This window comes from Lepus europaeus, chromosome 11 (assembly GCF_033115175.1).
Source record: "Lepus europaeus isolate LE1 chromosome 11, mLepTim1.pri, whole genome shotgun sequence".
Taxonomy (NCBI): Eukaryota; Metazoa; Chordata; class Mammalia; order Lagomorpha; family Leporidae; genus Lepus; species Lepus europaeus.
In genome coordinates, this window is record NC_084837.1 from 111,283,461 (window position 1) to 111,300,934 (window position 17,474).

General features: G+C 59.1%; 1 protein-coding gene across 1 annotated transcript in view; it reads left to right on the plus strand.

Moving 5' to 3' along the window:
* TMEM266 (transmembrane protein 266) overlaps window positions 1–17,474 on the plus strand; it is a 119,421-nt gene that overhangs the window by 80,483 nt on the left and 21,464 nt on the right. The window contains exons 5-7 of the mRNA XM_062206390.1: window positions 524–597; window positions 15,789–15,845; window positions 16,359–16,497. Of these exons, the coding sequence (XP_062062374.1) occupies window positions 524–597; window positions 15,789–15,845; window positions 16,359–16,497 (270 nt within the window). The remainder of the gene's footprint in view (window positions 1–523; window positions 598–15,788; window positions 15,846–16,358; window positions 16,498–17,474) is intronic.

Sequence of the window (17,474 nt, forward strand, 5' to 3'; positions counted from 1 at the left end):
TCCTGGGTCCCAGCACCCAGCAGACGATGGCTGTGCTCGGCCAGGGTCGCGAGGCCGGCCGTGGCTTCCTGTATGTTCAAACAAACCTTTCAAAGGAGGAGCCAGGCTGAAGGTGAGGTGGGTGCATCCTGCAGGTGACCCTCTCTCCATTCACCCTGAACCCGGAAGGGTGAGTGGAGCAGTGGGCAGCTGTCTCGGCCGCTGCTTCCACACCCCTCCCCAGCCCTGCACCCAGCTCCCACTGAGAGCTCAGGATGGGAAGTCCCCGTCAGCTCGGCTCAGGTCCCACTAACAGTGCCCAGCGCTTTGCGGGGAGGGGGTGCATCCCTGAGAGCACATCCAAGCTTGTCATCGGAAGCCCCCTCTGCAGGGCTGCCTTCCCGGGGCCTGGGGAGCTCCCACTGCACCTCCCACAGACCCCGCTGTCTGACCAGGATTCAGCCAGATCGGAATGTTCCCGGGAGCCCACCCCGCCCCGGCACCCAACTCCACGCCCCTCCAATCGGCTCCTCCTGTGTTACAGTTTCCAGCGCCTTCCAGTTCGCGGGCGTCATTCACTGGATCAGCCTGGTCATCCTGTCCGTGTTCTTCTCAGAGGTGGGTGACGGCTCGGGTGCTGAGGGCCTTCTCCTCGGGGCACTGCGGGTATCCGGGAAACCAGACTCTCCTGCGGTGACCGTTCCTGGTGCCAGGCCCTCGGCTGGGCCTGGAGGCCACTGAGGGGGAGGAGCCACAGGTGCAGAGCAGCAGGGAGGCTCAGCCCAAGCAGGTGGCATCAGGGGACTGAGAGGTGGGCAACAGCATTCATGAGACAGCATGTGTCACCGTGAGGCAGCCGGAGGTCCCGGTGGCCTGATGGAGCAGGCTGGCCATCAGGTGGAAGTCAGGCAGCCTACAAGTGGGAGCAGTGAGGAGCTGTGGCCCCCTCCTGGGCCAAGGCAGGCAGTGGAGGACAGGGTCCAGGGCTGACTGTGGACTTGACCCAGTCCAGCAGGGGGCATGTGTTGGATGGAGCCAAGCCCCCCCTCCAAGAGCGGGCACCAGGGTGTGTTTGGAAAGTGATGGATCAGGGAGTGTGGGTGCCCTCAGTGCTGCTGGGGTCGGTGGACATCAGACCAAGTCTCCCTCCGTGGAGTGGGCGGGCAGCACTGCTGGAGGCTCCCAGGCTTCCGCTACACGTGTGGGGCCTGTGATGTCGGGGAGCTCCGGAGCCCCGCATGGTCCCGGGCTTTACCTGGGGGTGACTGGCAGCTGGCCACAGGGATTCCCTGGCCTACATCAGAGAAATCGGCTGTGGCGGCTGCAGGCAGGGCCTCCTGGTGTGTGGGGGAAGGCAGACCTGGAGACGCACACAGAGCTCACGCCCGCAGGGCACGTGACACAACACGGATCCGTCGTGAGAGCAGGATTCAAAGCGAGAGGGAGATCAGGTACGAGAGGAGGAGGGGGATCTGTCAGAAGAGGTGGCAGGCGTTGAGACAGGCCTATGAGCAGCCTCTCTCCAAGAGGGCAGAGTGGCGTCTGCCCCCACCCAAGTTCAGGTCTCCCCTTCGTCAGGTAGGGGGCGGTGCCCAGGTAGAATATGCAAATGAGCGAGGAGTTTGGGCGGGGCTTCAGGGCAAGTGGTGTCATGGCGTCTTGGGCATGAGGTGGGACAAAGGCTCGGGTGCACCAGGTGCACAGTGGGGATGAGGGGAGGTACAGCCATGAAGTGGGTGGGGTTGCAGCTGACCCGTGGCTGCAGCCAGGAGGCTGCTGGGGGACTCTCGGCTCCTTTTCCCTCACTAGCTCCCTGCCTAGCCCTTAACACAGGGGCCTGGGGACCAGCGCACAGCACGGCTGCGGGAGAGGGAAGGCAGGGCCGAGATCTGGAGGTGCAGTCTGCAGTATGATCAGAAACCCAAGAAGTCACAGGCCCTGGGAGCCCCTTGTGGGCCAGCCCTGGCTAACCTGACGGCTCTGCTCAAAAAATCAGGAGACGGCTGAGCAGGGGCATGGGGTGAGGTGGGCCAGGCAACCGCATCCCAGGCACAGCACAGCCTCTCCCTGGGCCCCAGCTCCACCCTGCCCCACCCCCCAGGTCCCACAGACACACGTCCACAGCCAGATGGCTCCTCACACAGACCTTGGCGAATGTGCCATGTGTGTGACTGCCAACAAAAATGTTTAATCAGTTGCTGCGGCTCTTACCCCTCTCTAGCCCTCTGCTTGGGTTTTATTGGCTTCTGCAAAATTTATTACCCAGCGTTAATTCGGGATCCCTTCCTGTCGCCACTGGAGACGAACCACCTGAGGCAGCCGGGGCCCTGTGAGCGGCGGTCACAGCCTCTGTGGCCCCCACACGCAGCCCCGGGGCTGGGGAAGGGCTGGGGGCTTCCCACCCGCTCAGCTGGGACAGCTGGGCCACAGAATGCTGGGGAGACAGGCGGGTTCCTTGATCTTGGGCCTGGCAGGCGAGTGACAGGGAGACGTGGCTTCCCAGCACACGGAGGTCTTACCCGGAGCAGCCAAGTGTGGGCTTCCGCAGCTTCACAGGAGAACCGAGCACCACGGCTTTGATGCTGGAAGGGCCTGGGAAATGTGTGAGGTGGCGCTGCCTGTCACCTTGCAACAGGAAGGGCCGGGAGCCTGTTTGCCCCTGAAAATGCCAAGCGGCTCCTTCTAGAACCATCTATACTGACGAGGACAGCTGCCCAGGCCAACCCAGGTAGTTGCCAAAACCAAGCCCAGGGCCCTATGCTCCTGGCCAGATCAGGAGTGGACCAGGAATTGACTGAGCAAGACCCCCGACCCCAGGCCCAGATGACCAGGAGCAGCACACGTCACCCCTTCGGTCTGAGCCCTTCTTTCTCTGATTTACAGCTGGGGGTGTGGCTGGGGGCTGAGGGGGTCACCCCCAGCTTTCTCTGGCTTAGGGATGGAACTCGTCCCCCTGGCACATCCCAAGAAGTTGGGCCCCTGGGGGCTCCTGCTTTGCCCTGAGCTATGCCCCACCCTTGTCTGAGCACAGCCCTGGAAGGCGCCGCGGGCATCCTACGAGCTGGGAGACGGACCTGCAGGGCTGTGGCAACCTGCACAGGGCCTGCGGGAACAACAGGGGTTTCAGACAGTGAGTGGTCCTCCATCCAGGCCTGTGCCCAGCCCAGCGCCGTGGGGCTGCCCCGGAGGACATGCTACCTGGTCTACTCAGGCCCTACAGCACCCCGAGGCCTGGGGGGAACGGGGTGGGGGGCTGTCTGGGCCCAGTGTGCGGATGCAGGCAGATCTGCTTCTCGGATGAGTGACAGCTCCTTGTTGTCTAGCGTGAGCCTGCCCCACCCAACGACTGAGGCACATGCACACTAGAGACCTGCTTGTTGTTTATCTGAAACCCGAATTTAACTGTGCAGATGTCCTGTGCCAGGGTTCTTCCGAGTTCATGAAAAATGGTGCTGAATGTTTATTTTGGTACAAGAAGTTTTGAAATTCATGCACAATTTTTTTTCCCAAAGCACACATTTTCTTGAACTTCTTCAAAGACCTCTCATGTGCCTGGATTTTGACACTGTCGCACACCACAGTAGCCGTACCTTTTAATTCTATTGCTCACGAACATTTTGAACTACTGGGGCACTGTATCTGGCCACCCTGATTTCTACGTGGCTTCAGTTTCGGGTCCACCTTGCAGCTTCTGACTTTGAGCAGGATTCAAAATGCTCATGGAAAATGGAATTAAAAGGTAAGGGTTTAGGGACTGGCGCTGTGGCATAGCAGGTAAAGCTGCCGCCTGCGGCACTGGCATCCCATATGGGCACCAGTTCAGATCCCAGCTGCTCCACTTCTGATCCAGCTCTCTGCTGTGGCCTGGGGAAGCTGTAGAAGATGGCCCAAGTGCTTGGGCCCCTGCACCCACGTGGGAGACTCAGAGGAAGCTCCTGGCTCCTGGCTTCGGATCGGCACAGCTCCAGCTGTTGCGGTCAATCGGAAAGTGAATCAGCGGATGAAGACCCCTCTCTCTCCCTCTCTGCCTCTGCCTCTCTGTAACTATGCCTTTCAAATAAATAAGTAAATCTTTGCCAAAAAAAAAAAAAAAAAAGGTAAGGATTTAATTATTCTTATTGGAAAGGCAGAGAGAGATCTTCCACCCTCTGCTTCTCCCCTCAAAGGCCGTAATAGCCAGGGCGAGGCCAGGAGCCAGGAATTCAATCCAGGTCTCCCACGTGGGGGCAGGGACTCAAACGCTTGAGCCCCCACTGATGCCTCCAGGTTATCGTGAACAGGAAGCTGGAGTCCCGAGTGGAGCTGGGATGTGGGCGTCTTAACTGCTGCACCAAGTCCTCACCTGATAAGGCTTTTGGTTTTTTTGAGATTTATTTATTATTTATTTTTATTTTTATTTTTTATTTTTTTGACAGGCAGAGTGGATAGTGAGAGAGAGAGACAGAGAAAGGTCTTCCTTTTTGCCATTGGTTCACCCTCCAATGGCCGCTGCGGCCAGCGCATCTCGCTGATCTGAAGCCAGGAGCCAGGTGCTTCTCCTGGTCTCCCATGCGGGTGCAGGGCCCAAGGACTTGGGCCATCCTCCACTGCCTTCCCGGGCCACAGCAGAGAGCTGGCCTGGAAGAGGGGCAACTGGGATAGAATCCGGCACCCTGACCGGGACTAGAACCCGGTGTGCCGGCGCCACAAGGCGGAGGATTCACCTGTTAAGCCACGGCGCAGGCCTAAGATTTATTTATTATTTGAAAGGCAGAGTTATAGAGAGGCAGAGAGAGAGAGAAGGAGAGAGAGAGAGAGGTCTTGCATCCACTGGTTCACTCCCCAAATGGCTGCAACAGCCAGAGCTGTGCCGATCCAAAGCCAGAAGCCGGGAGCTTCTGGGTCTCCCACACAAGTGCAGGGGCTCAAGCACTTGGGCCATCTTCCACTGCTTTCCCAGGCCACAGCAGAGAGCTGGGTCAGAAGAGGAGCAGCCGGGACTGGAACCAGTGCCCATACAGGATGCTGGCACTGCAGGCAGCGGCTCTACCCCTCTACGCCATAGCACTGGACCCCCAATAAGGGTTTGGATTTTTCTTTTCTTCAGTTCAAAAACTTTTGAAATCCCCACATAATGCTTTCACAATCTGCACTAGCTATGAGCTTTGTGGAGACCCCCATAGAAAGAGCTGGTTCTGGGATGAACTTGACAATGTCTCTGCCATAGGGGAGCAGTCACAGTCTGACCTGTCCACCTGTCCCTAAGGGCAGACCCTCTCCTCTGACCCGGCCGGCCCCGTCATCCCGCACCCTGTGCTGAGTCCCTGCACTTGCACGGGCCCCGTGAGACCAGGGACAAACAGGCTGTGAATTCCCCTGCAGAATTGTCCTGGTCACTCCCTAAAAGCCTGGGAGCCGGGAGCTCCATCCGGGTCTCCCACATGGTGGCAGGGACCCAGACTGCTTGAGCCATCACCGCTGCCTCCCCGGGTCTGCATTAGCAGGGAGCTGGAGTCAGGAGCAGAGTGGGGACTCGAACCCAGGCCCTCAGAGATCCAGGCTTCTTTAAACAGCAGCCGTTACAGCTGCCTCCTTCTCCCTGAGACGGCTCCTCAGAGCTGCACCTGGGTCAGGAGGCAGCCTGGCCTCCGGCTACCCTGTGCCACCTGCCACACAGAGACCACAGCCAAACCTGAGTGCGCCAGGACCTCCTTGTTCCACGCCAGCCACCACCCGGATATTCCGGGTCTGTGAGGGGCCCCTCTCCTGGCTGCGTTCACCCCAGGACGGCCCTGGGGAGCCTCCGTCCCCAGAGCACCACGGCAGCACTGGCCGGTGCTCGGCCTTACTTCCCCTCAGCGTCTCGAGACAAGGGAACCCAGCTGGCCACTCAGTGGCGCTGTGGCCTTGGGCAAGTCACTGCCCCCTTCCCCTGTCCCAGCTGCGTTCCCCGCACCAGCAGGGGCCGGGCAGCCTCACCTTAGCTGGAGCTCTTCCCCTCTCGTCCTCCTGGAGACCCAGGGAGGTGGGGGCGGGGGTTCCTGCCTCCTGCACAGCGGTCCCTTCCACAGAGCCTCACGGGACGAGCCTGGGGGCTTGAGAAGCCGGGGAAGCCCCTGCAGGGCAGACGTGGGTCAGGTCGTGGGTAGCAACGTCTCGCAGGCTCTGCCCCTCGTGGGGTGGCTCGTGCGCCGCATCGCTGGCAGATCCTGAAGACTTTTCCCAGGACCCCTCAGCGGGCGCTTGTGTGGAGGTTCAGGAAGACCAGCGGAGTTGCATCAGGCCATGGAGACAGCAAAGAGGGTCCCGTTGCGCTTGTTTCTTTAGGTGAAAGGCATAGAGAGAGCATCCACCCGCTAGTTCCCTCTCCAAATGCCTACAACAGCCAGGAGCCAGGAGCTCCATCCGGGTCTCCCACGTGGGTGGCAGGGGCCCAAGTACTTGAGCCCTCACCTGCTGCCCCCAAGGTGTGCATTCACAGGGAGCTGGGGGGTGGGGAGCAGAGCCAGGACTGGGTCCGAGGCCCTCTGATATGGGATGTGGATGTCGAAAGTGCTGGGTTAACCCCCCGGTGCCGCAATGCCTGTGCCTGGACCCCTGTCTTGGCAGTCAGAGGTCTAGCTTTCAAAGCCTGCCCCACAGTTTTCCAATACACAGAAGTTTCTCAGGGGAGAGACAGCTTTTTTTCTCAGTTGCACAGGTTGTCTGGGAGCTGCTAGTGGCCGCACCAAATTCGGATCTCATTCTGGAAATGCGCACATGGGCGCATGCCGCCTGGAAGGCCCCAGGCACTTGGGCTGCCACCTCTGCCACCACCCTCCGGGTCCTGCCTTTCCACCAGGGTCGGCGGAGCCCCCGTCTCACTTCCCGGGGCACAAGCTTCGTCCCCAGTTGGTCGTATTCTTGTCGCCCCTTGTGCTCCGGGGCAGGCGTGCGGTACCCAGCCCTTGGGGAGTGAATAAATGATGTGCATCCAGGTTCACCCACATCCACCTCCCCCTTCCCATGCACCATCACCCTGGCGATGCTCTCAGGAACTTTCCAGTGGGATCTAAGGATGACTTTGGAAACACGGGACGTGATGGTTTGAAAGGACCACGCTTGCTATGGGTGGGGCCGGCCGGCTCAGGCTAGATGTTACCAGGGATTAAAACCGTGGGCTCCTGGCCCAGCCCTAGTTCTTTTGGACACTTAGGGGACTGAACCAGAGGATGGAAGCTCTCTCTCTTCCCTATAAATAAATAAATAAATAAAATAATCTTAAAAACCAGCTTCCTACAGGCAGCAGGGAAAATAGTAGCCCCAGCCTCTGGCTCTCTCTTACCAATTTCTCCCTGGCACAGCCCCCACCCAGCAGCCCTCCTGGGTGTCACCAGTTGTTGAGGCCTATGTCGTCCCACCAGATGGCCACCTCACTGCCGTGGCCCAGGGCTCTGAGCCCCCTGGTCCAGGCCCTCAGCAGCTGTGTGTCCTGGGGAAGTCACTTTCCCTCTCTGAGCATCAGATCTCATCCGGGAGAAAAGTTCCAGGGAGATCATGTGTGCAAACTTCCTGTATGGCCTGGGTTGCAATAGGGGACAGATGAGAAGTTCCCCAGGGGGTGGTACTGTGGGGCAATGAGCTAAGCCGCTGCCTGCAATGCCCACATCCCAGAGGGGCACTGGTTTGAGTCCTGGCTGTTCCACTTTTGATCCGGCTCCATGCTAAAGCACCCGGGAAAGCAGTAGAAGATGGCCCAAGTGCTTCGGCCCCTGCACCCACGTGGGAGACCCGGAAGAAGGTCCTGGCTCCTGGCTTCAACCTGGCCCGACCCCAGCCATTGTGGTTATGTGGAGAGTGAACCGGTGGATGGAGGATCTTTCTGTAACTCTGCTTTTCAAATAAAATTGATCTTTTAGAGGGAGAGGGAGAAGGAGGGAGAGGAGGTCCCTGTGGCCACGTGTCACTCGGTGATGCATCTATCCGGGAATGAGCATGTCGTTCCACGGCGTATGGCTGGCTGTGCCCGGTACCTCTTGGGAGGTGCGTCATCAGGCCTTTTGGTTGCCGTCTGAGCTTATGCGAGGTTACGACGGCTACCCCACCTAGACCATGCAGTCTTAGGGGGCCACCGTCGCAGGCCTGCTCGTTGGCGACCTCACCAGCGGGGCCCTGGCTGTAGTCACAGAGGCTGAGAGGGCCTGGGTGACAGCGGGGTCCAGCTGTACCTCCACCAGTGCTGGGCAGGTCTGTGTCTCCTCGTGGGCTCTGGCTCGCAGCCCTGGGGTTCGCCTCCGGTTCCCCTGGCACCTCCTTCCCTTCACAACGCCTCCATTTGACCTCTGGCTTCATGCCGAGTGTTAGCCCAGAACACACGCTTTGCCGGGTTGCTCTGCGGCTCTGGGCTGGTTTTTGAGGGCAGAAGGACACTGCTTTGGCCTCATTGCCTGGTTATGTGACTTTTTCAACTAAAATTTTTGAAATTTCAAACTTGTGCTTTTGATATGTCCTGTAGCGTAAAAGCCAAATGGGAACGGCCTTGTCAGTGGTGAGTAATTACTGTTACTACACACGAATTCCAAACTAAAGTATAGGGACTTCCGTCGCCTATTTTATCATCATGCTTAACCCTTGTTCTTCTTCGAGAAATATCATCATTTCGCAGGCAGAACACGGCGTTGACGTCTTTATCTTATTCAAGAATATTGCAGAGATAGGGACCGGCGTTCTGCTGTGGGGGTTAAGCCATTGCTTACGACACCAGCAGCCCATAGTGCAGTGCCGGCTCAAGTCCCAGCTGCTCCACTTCCCATCCAGCTCCCTGCTGATGCCCTGGGACAGCAGCGGAACATGGCCTGAGTGTCTGTGCCCCTGCACCCATGTGGGAGACCCAGAGGAAGCTCCTAGCTCCTGGCTTTGGCCTGGCACAGCCCCGGTTGCTGCAGCCATTTGGGGAGCGAACCAGCAGATGGGAGATCTCTTTGTCTCTCTGTCTCTCCCTATCACTCTGCCTTTCAAATTAAAAAAAAAATCTTTAAAAGAAAAGGACTAGAGCAGCGGTTGGCATTGGTCCGAGCACAGCCGTTGGCTGAAGTCACAAACATTGCAGCCTTTCGTCCCATGGCTGATGGGAGTAGAGCTGCTGTTTCCACAGCAGTTAATGAGGTTTAACGCTAACTAGCGAGGAAAACATAACTGTGGGCTTTGAGAGCAGTTGAGGAAGGCTTCATTACGATTCACAGGAAGCGTGAAATTTTAAATCGCTGTTATTTCTTGGGCCGTCGGGCTTTCAGGATATGGGGTGTGTCCCTGGTGTGGGGAGCTCTGGTTCCATTTAGAGGTGGGGCTGGCAGCCGTGACACAGACCCACGCACTGGAAGGCCGTGTGCTCGGGCAGCACGCTGTGAGTCCAGCAGGGTGACGCTGGAAAGCTGGTGGCAAAGAGACTGTGTGTGGGCCTGGGCTCGTGGTCAGCCTGCAGCAGCTGGGGCTCCCTGGGATTCTAAGCCGGAGGGGGCAGGGTGAGAGAAGTGGCCCTGGCAGCCAGTGGGCGGGCTGGGGTGGGGTGTGGGGGCTCTGCAGAGCAGGAGGAAGGCACTGTTCAGCTCAGGAAGCTCAAAGGGGAATGGGGATGAGAGATTAAGGGGCGAAACCTGGCAGGACTTGGGACAGAGGGAGCAGGTGGCGGGCGGGGAGTGGGTGAGGGCAGGGAGCAGGCGAGCGGTCCCCTGCACTCCCAGGGTCTAGCTGAGTCTCCGACGTGGTGACGCTGCTGGCCAGGCTGGGCCCTGCCACTCAGGAGAGCAGTTTGAGCTGGAGGCTTCGGCTTAGGGCCTCAGAGTCCCCAGAGCTGACGGCCAGGGGAGAGGTTGTCCACGGGGGACAAACTTGAGAAGATACTGGGGTCCTGGGAAACAGACCCCGGACAAGAGGCTGGCCAAGGGCACGGGGAGGGAGTAGCCAGGCAGGCGGGCAGAAGGAGCAGCAGTGCGTGGGGCAGCCTCCAGGCCAGGCGGCCAGAGCACTCCTGCCACGGCCACCAGGTGGTCACTGGGAGCAGAGATATTTGCCCAGAGAGGAGAGAAGTAGAAGGCAGACCTTAGGGAGACCTGGGGGTGGGGAGAGCATTTGAGAGGAAGCCGGGAGCTAACCTGTGCGTCTCCTCCCCGAGGCCCAGGACAGCGCCTGTGCACACACATCAGTTATGGCTGATGTTAGCTCCCGGGTCTGGCACCCCACATGCTACCCTGCAGGCCTTGAACCAATGCTTTAAGGCCATCCCAGCTCAGGGCGCGGTGCTGTGAGCCCAGGGCCCCTGGAGTGGTCACCGCCGTCCGCATCAGGGAGGTTCACCTTTAAGGGGAGAGGGCACCCTGGGAGTGGGCCTTATCCTTGAGCCACCAGCCATCAACCTCCTGGGGATTTGGAGAGAGTGGAAGAGGCTGGTCGGGTCTGTGTGCTCCCGTTTTACCAGTGGCTGCCCCCAGGGGGCGCTCGTGTGCCGCCCGGCCGTCTCTCCCACCCAGCTGCACCTGCCACCAGGAGAGCCAACCTCTCTTCTCTTTCTCACCTGTTCCACACTGGGACAGCTTCAGCCTGGCAAAGGTTTCCCGCATCTCTCTTTGTTCCCTTGCAGCTGTATCGTGGGATCCATGGCTTCCTCGTGCTGTCCAACTTTAACCTCCGGCAAAACCTGCCCGAGAGCAGATCCGTGCTTAAAAAAAAAAAAAAAAAAAAAAAAAAAAACTTTTAAAATTTATTTGAGAGGCAGAGAGACAGACAGACAGACATGGACAGACATGGACAGAGAGGTCTCAACCACTTCACTCCCCGAATGCCCACAACAGCCAAAGCTGGGCCTGGGCCGAAGTTGAGAGCCTGGAATTCTATCAGGTTTCCCAAGTGGGTGGTGGAATCTCAATTATTTGACTATCAGCTGCTGCTTCCCAGGTTCTGTGCTGGAGCCGGGAAATGAACCCAGCCACTCCCGAGTGGGACACGGCGTCTCAACTGACATCTTTTGTTGTTGTTGTTGTTAGAAGTTTTCTTTTTTTTAAAAAAAAATTTTTATTTGAAAGGCAGAATAGGGGTGGGGGGAAGAGAGAGACAATTTACTGGTTCACTCCTCAAGTAGCCACAACAGCCAGATCTGGGCTACACAAAGCCAGGAGCTCCATCTGGGTCTCCCATGTGGGTGCAGGAGCCCCAGCACTTGGGCCTTCGGTGCAGGAGCCTGCGGTTCTTACAGTTGTTTTTTTTTCTCTCTCTGCTGGGTTTGTGTCTCATGTTCACAAAAAAAAAAAAAAAAAAAAAAAAAACATGAGGAGCACAGACACAGCAGGGCGTGTGAAGCGGAGTGGCTTATTTAAGAAAACAAAAGTCACAGAGAAAAAAAAATCAACAGCACCAAGAGCGATCCCGGAAGACAGCAAAAGCAAGACCCCCAGCAGCACCCAGGGGCAGGGAGGGAACCGTGGTAAAGGCTGACTTCCCGGTGTTGCAGGCTGCAAAGGGGGGGGCGTTCTCATGATCGGTCCGGGAAAGGGACGGTTTCCATTGATTAATTGGATAGTTGTTCTAATCGAGACTCAACAGCCAACACATGGAACTTCTCCCAGGACGCGTAGAACTCTCGTTACCTACCTCAGTCACAGCCGCACCGAAAATCCTTGATTACCAGGAGTAGCCCTGACACCCACCCTCCCAGAGGCCAGGGGCTTGAATTTTCCTATCTCCAGGTAGTGGGGAGGGGTCCCCTGCTCCCTGTAGACCTAGCCAGGAGTCTCTATCACCACCCTCTGCTGCCTTCCCAGGCGCACTAGCAGGGAGCTGGGTTGGAAGCAGAGCAGCCAGGACTTGACCCAGATCTCTGGTATGGGATACAGGCTTCACAAGCAGCCACTTAACCCGCTGTGCCACGACACCAGCCCCTCAGCCAACATCTGCTAGAGCACCTGCAGGTCCCCAGGGGCCAGCGCCAGCCACCTCGTGGGCATTCCTTCAGCCAAGCTGCCCCCACCCCTGCACCGCTGCCCCCCTTCCTCGCCAAGGGACCTGTTTTGGGGGCCGCTCTGCTGGGGCTCTGTCCAGCCCCGTCTGCCTGCTGAGCGATGAGCCGGGGGAGCCCCTCTGCCTGATGCAGAGGCCCCTTTGTAAAACTTGCACAACGCAGAGGCTAGCAGCTGCTTCCATCGGCACCTGCCAAAGTTTCCGTCCCTGGCTCCCTCCCAGGAGAAGAGGCGGACTTCCCTGAGGGGAGGGGCGCAGGCCTGGGGACCCCTCCTGCCTGAGGCAGGCCTGCACCGGATGCTGGAGTCAGGACTTCCCACCCTCCCCTCCTGCTGCTTGCCATCTGAACCCTTCCCCTGAGGAGGACAGTCCCTCCCCCAAGAGCAGGGTTGATTCTGGGAGCAGAGGTGAGGAGGGAATTGGAGAATGAGGGCTGGAGAGGGGAAGAGAAAGTTCACCTGCCAGTGAGCCTGTTTCCGGCGATGTCCTGGAGGCGTGGCCAAGCTCTGGGCTGTGTCTCCCATCAGTGCTTCCTAAAGGCTAGAGTGGATGGACAAAGGAGGCGGAGATTATCAGCCTCAGATGGGCCAGGAGGCAGCTGCAGCTGCAAATGCCAGGGCCCTCTGCTCGACCCCACAAAGCCCTTTACAGCTCTCGGGGCTGGGACTGGGCAGCCGAGGATGGGGCGGGCGTGGGGCGGGCAGCCCAAGGGCAGTGGCTCCTCAGTCGGCTTAGAGATCCGCAGTGGCCGGTAGCTGACCAGGCACAGAGCTACAGAGTCACAGCTTCAGCCTCGGAACGTCACGCTCTTTCTCCTTCTGCGTCAGGGCTGTGGTCACTGGAGAGTCCCAGGGGAATTAGAAACACACATTGCAGGGGGCGGGCGCAGTGGCGAAGTGGGTTAAGTGCCACCTGCAGTGCTGGCATCCCATATGGACCCAGGTTTGAGTCTCGGCTGCTCCACTTCTGATCCAGCTCTCTGCTGTGGCCTGGGAGAGCAGTAGAAGATGGCCCAAGTCCTTGGGCCCCTGCACCCGCGTGGGAGACCCAGAAGAAGCTCCTGGCTTCCGGCTTCAGATCAGCGCAGCTGCGGCTGTTGCAGCCAATTGGGGAGTGAACCAGCAGATGGAAGACCTCTGTCTGTCTGTCTGTCTCTCTAACTCTGCCAAAGTAAAATAAACTCAAAGTAAATAAAGTTAATCTTTAACAAAGAAGAAGAAGAAATGTACATTTTAGGCCTTGAGCCCAGAGATGCCAACATCTGGGGTCTCCAGCAGAGGGTCCAGGAAACTGCGTTTTAACCCAAAGCCCCAGATGTTGCCAGAGCCAGGGCGCTCAAAGCCTGCACCGTCAGCCTCTTTCTGGGAACCGTGAGATGTGCGGGGGCTGGGGGAGGCAGAACAGGGTGGCCAGGGCCCTGCCTCCGTCTCTCCCGGCCAAGGCATTTGGGGGAGGAGGATGGACGCCCCAGGGGCAAAGCCCACGGACTGGGGGTTGGGGGGTTCGGAGCTGGCTGTCCTCTGCCTTTGTGCCTGACATGGAGCAGCTGTCTCCTGGCCACCGCTTCCCCACCTACAGCCGCAGGCCAGGCCAGGAAGTGACCCAAAGCCCCTCAGAGCTGTCTCCGGGGCTGGACTCGAAGGAAAGGCTCCCAGACGAGGTGTGCTTGGGCCAGGCCTCGGAATGCACGGGCCAGCATGGAGGGACGGCAGGGGGCCCGGGCTCCGGCTGCCCTGAGCACAGCTCTTCCCTGTCAGCCACGCAGGCTGCTCCGATGCCTCACGGCAGTGGAATTCCTGGGGAGGTCGGAGGATGGAGCTTGCTGGGGGCTGCGGAGGCAGAGTGGGGCTGACGCTTAAAGCGGGACAGAGCTGCGGTCTGGGAGGACAAAGGCCTGGGGCTGCACGGTGTCCGGCCTGCGTTACCCACCGCAGCCCAAATGTGTGCTGAGAACGGTTAAAACGGCCAACTCCGCTCTGTGTACTGGATCAGCACTGTGAGAGGGTGGCAGGGAGCCGTGGCCCCGTCTGTCCTAGCCAGGGCTGTACTGGGCTTGGTAGCCCCAGCACTGGTGTGCAGCGGCTGCGGCTCCCACAGCGTTTCAGAGGAGAGACACACAGGTCTCCAGCTCGGTACAGTGGCAGGGGTGGCGGGGGATGGGGGTGGGGTGGGGGTGGGGGGCAGGTGCTGGCCAGCGACCAGGACGCAGGAGCACCTCCGGAAGTCTGTGGAAAAAAAAATGGAGTTCAAAGACAGCTTTATTTTGGTGCAAAACCATTTTGAAATAAAAGTCCCTGGAAATGCATATTATGCAAAGACTGCACAGATTTCCAAATGCGCACCTAAATAAGCTTATCTTTTAATTCCTTTAAAAAAATAAAAGTCCCCTGGTGTGTGCCGTTCTCACACAGCTGAGCGCACTGCGCAGCCCCAACCCTGAGGGTCCCAGCGCCGACTCCATCAGGGACGGCCTGCGTGACTGTGGCGTCCTCCTTAGCCTGTCCGTACTGAGAACCACGTGGGAGGCGGCCAGCCCGGCTCCCCACACCTGCTGGCGCATGCTGATGGCAGTTGGATTTTTATATAAATAATCAGAAAATTTGAATCCTCTGACTCACATCTTGGGCAGGAGGGGAGACTGAGGCCTGGACGGGGGATCTGACTTGCCCAAGGCCACACAGCCAGCCCGTTTCTGGGCTGTGACCTCAAGGTAGCAGGGGCCCCACCCAGATCTTCGTGCACTTAAGCCAGGATCCATCTACCCAGAGACTGGGGAACCATGGAGGAGTGGTACCAGCTGCCCCCACTTCCTGCGTCCCCAGCATCCCACTCTCACTGCCCGGACGGGGAGGGGCAGTGTCACCCACCGGGCCCTTTTGGCAGCATGGGGCGTGGGACTGTGGGCCTCTTGTAGCTGCAAGAGCTCACAGGGCCGCTGCCTAGCACAGCCGCGGGCGGGGAGTGCCATCAACTGGGAGCTCAGGGGAGGGCGCCAGGCACGTGTGCCAGGGTCCTGAGAGCAGCTTGGCAGGGTCTTCTATGGAGAGAGATGTGCTGTCGGCGGGAGGCAGTGGCCGCCAGGAACGGCCCCTTCCCCCGGGCTCTCGCTCCCTCATCCACAGAGCACCGCCACCCCTAGGCGTCCGCTGGAAGCAACCAGACGGTGTCTCCTGGACCTTCCCAGGCTGGAGGGCAGGGCAGGAAACCACCACCAGACAGGGAAAAGTGCTGTGGGAGGTGGCGTGAGGAAGGAGGCAGCCCTGGAGCCTGGGGTGGGAGGAGCTTCACGAAGGTGACCTTTGAACCAAGGAGGCCAGGGGATAAGAGAGGAAGAGGAAGGAGCCCAGCGGGCAGCACACAGGCCGCACTGCATCACAAGCAAAGCCACAGGGCTAGGAGGTGGGGTTGCTTTCCTGCCCACAGAGAGGTTGAGGAGGTAGGGGGTTAAGGCTGGTGGAGGGGTGTGGGGCCAGCGGATTCCCACAGCCCTACACCCACCCACAGGTCTCTGGGCAGAGGACACTGTAGATAAGAGCCTGAGCCACGAACATACGCAGACCAGAGGGGTACACAGCACCTCTGCTCCCCCCCCCCCACTGTCCAGAGCTGGCCAGGAGCACTGGCAGGTGCAGCCCAAAGCTGCAGGGTGCAGAGGGTTCCCGGGGTGCCTGGGGGTGGCACAAGGACGAGAGGCAGAGGGCCCACCCCCCCAGGTGGGGAGGGCTTGTCAGCTGCGGGGTGCACAGGGGCAGAGCTCTGGACCCTGAGCTCCGGAAGCTTCTCTGCTGGGGATGGGGGTGGGGAGCTGGAGACCCCTGACCTCTCCCTCCCTCCCCTCGCAGACCGTTCTGCGGATCGTGGTGCTCGGCATCTGGGATTACATCGAGAACAAAATCGAGGTAACACGGGAGCCATCCCCAGCTCTCCCAGCCCAGACAGCCCATCCATTCCAGGGTGAGGGGCATCAAAAAAAATTCACTTGACCGTGGGAGTCTCGCTGAGCCCAGAGCAGAGGCTGGGGGCAGAGGGAGGAGCAGGACAGTCTAAGGACAACTGCTCTTGTGAGTCCTCGATGTTGCAACTTGCCTTTGAATCACCCTGAAGGGCTCTGCAATGCATTTTAGAACAAAAGAAATTCTAAACATGGCCCAGCTGCTCAGGCTGGGCTCCCCTCTGGGAATGGCCGAGCACAAAGTGTGCCCAGGAGCGCACCCGGGGTGGGGGAGGGGGAGCCAGGAGCCCCCACAAGCCTGAGGGGGTCGGGAGAAGCAGCAGGGATGGGGTGGCCTCATGATGGCCCCTGAGGGGTCGGCTGCACCTGCTGGCCTGCCTGCCTGCCTGCCTCATGAGTCCTGGGTTCCGGGCCCATGGCACAGCCCAGGGTGCTGAGTTCCGCCTCCCCTCCCCGACAGGTGTTTGACGGGGCTGTGATCATCCTGTCCTTGGCCCCGATGGTGGCATCCACCGTTGCCAATGGGCCCAGGAGCCCCTGGGACGCCATCAGCCTCATCATCGTGCTCCGGGTGTGGCGGGTGAAGCGGGTCATAGACGGTGAGTGCCCGGGGCCTTGGGGGCCGGACAGGAGCGGGGCCGAGGCTCCCACTTGGATCATCAGTCCGCTGGTTCACTCCCCAAATGGCTGTAGCAGCCCGGGGTTGTGGGCATAGTTATAGACAGGATCGCCTGGCCGCGCAAGCTGCCTCTTGTAATGCCCACACCCCATACCAGCGTGTTGGCTGAGTCCTGGCTGCTCCACTTCTGATCCAGCTCCCTACTAAGGTGCCTGGGAAACAGCAGATGATGGCCCAAGTGCTTGGGCCCCTGCCACCCACATGGCAAGTCTGGATGGAGTTGGCTCCTGGCTTCAGCCTGGTGCTCTCTCTCTCCTTCTCTGTCCCTCTGCCTTTCAAATAAAAAAACAAATCTTAAAAGCAAATAGTATCATGGGTACAAGAGTAATGCTGACTTAAACAAAACAGAAGCTCTTTGCACTCTGGAGCTGCTGTGGCCTTCATGGCGAAGTCTTTGTGGGGACAGGTGTTTTCCATTCTCTTAGTTCTAGGAGTGGAATTCCTGGGCCACATGGTCACTCTTTGTTTAACATTTGGAAGAAGCACCAAGCTGTTTTCTATAGGGCTACACCAGCCATCCCTGCATCCTGAGAGAGACAGAGACAGACAGACAAGCAGACAGAAACTCCCACCCACTGGTTCCCTCCCAAATGCCACTCAGCCTGGGTCTCCCATGTGGGCAGGAGGAACCCAAGGACTTGACCATCACCTGCTACCTCCCAGGGTGCGCATGGGCAGGAAGCTGCCGTCAGGAGCCGGCTTTGGGCATGGAGCCCCGGGACTTTGATTTGAGACAGGGATGTCTTAACCCCTAGGCTAATTGCCTGCCTTCTCAGGAAGCTGCTGCCCACCCCCAGAATGTGGTCTTATGCCCATGCATAGCTGGAAACGGTCAGCATTGCAGGTACCTCTGCACACAGCCAAAATGGAGGGCACCGTCGCTGTGGACCAGGAGGA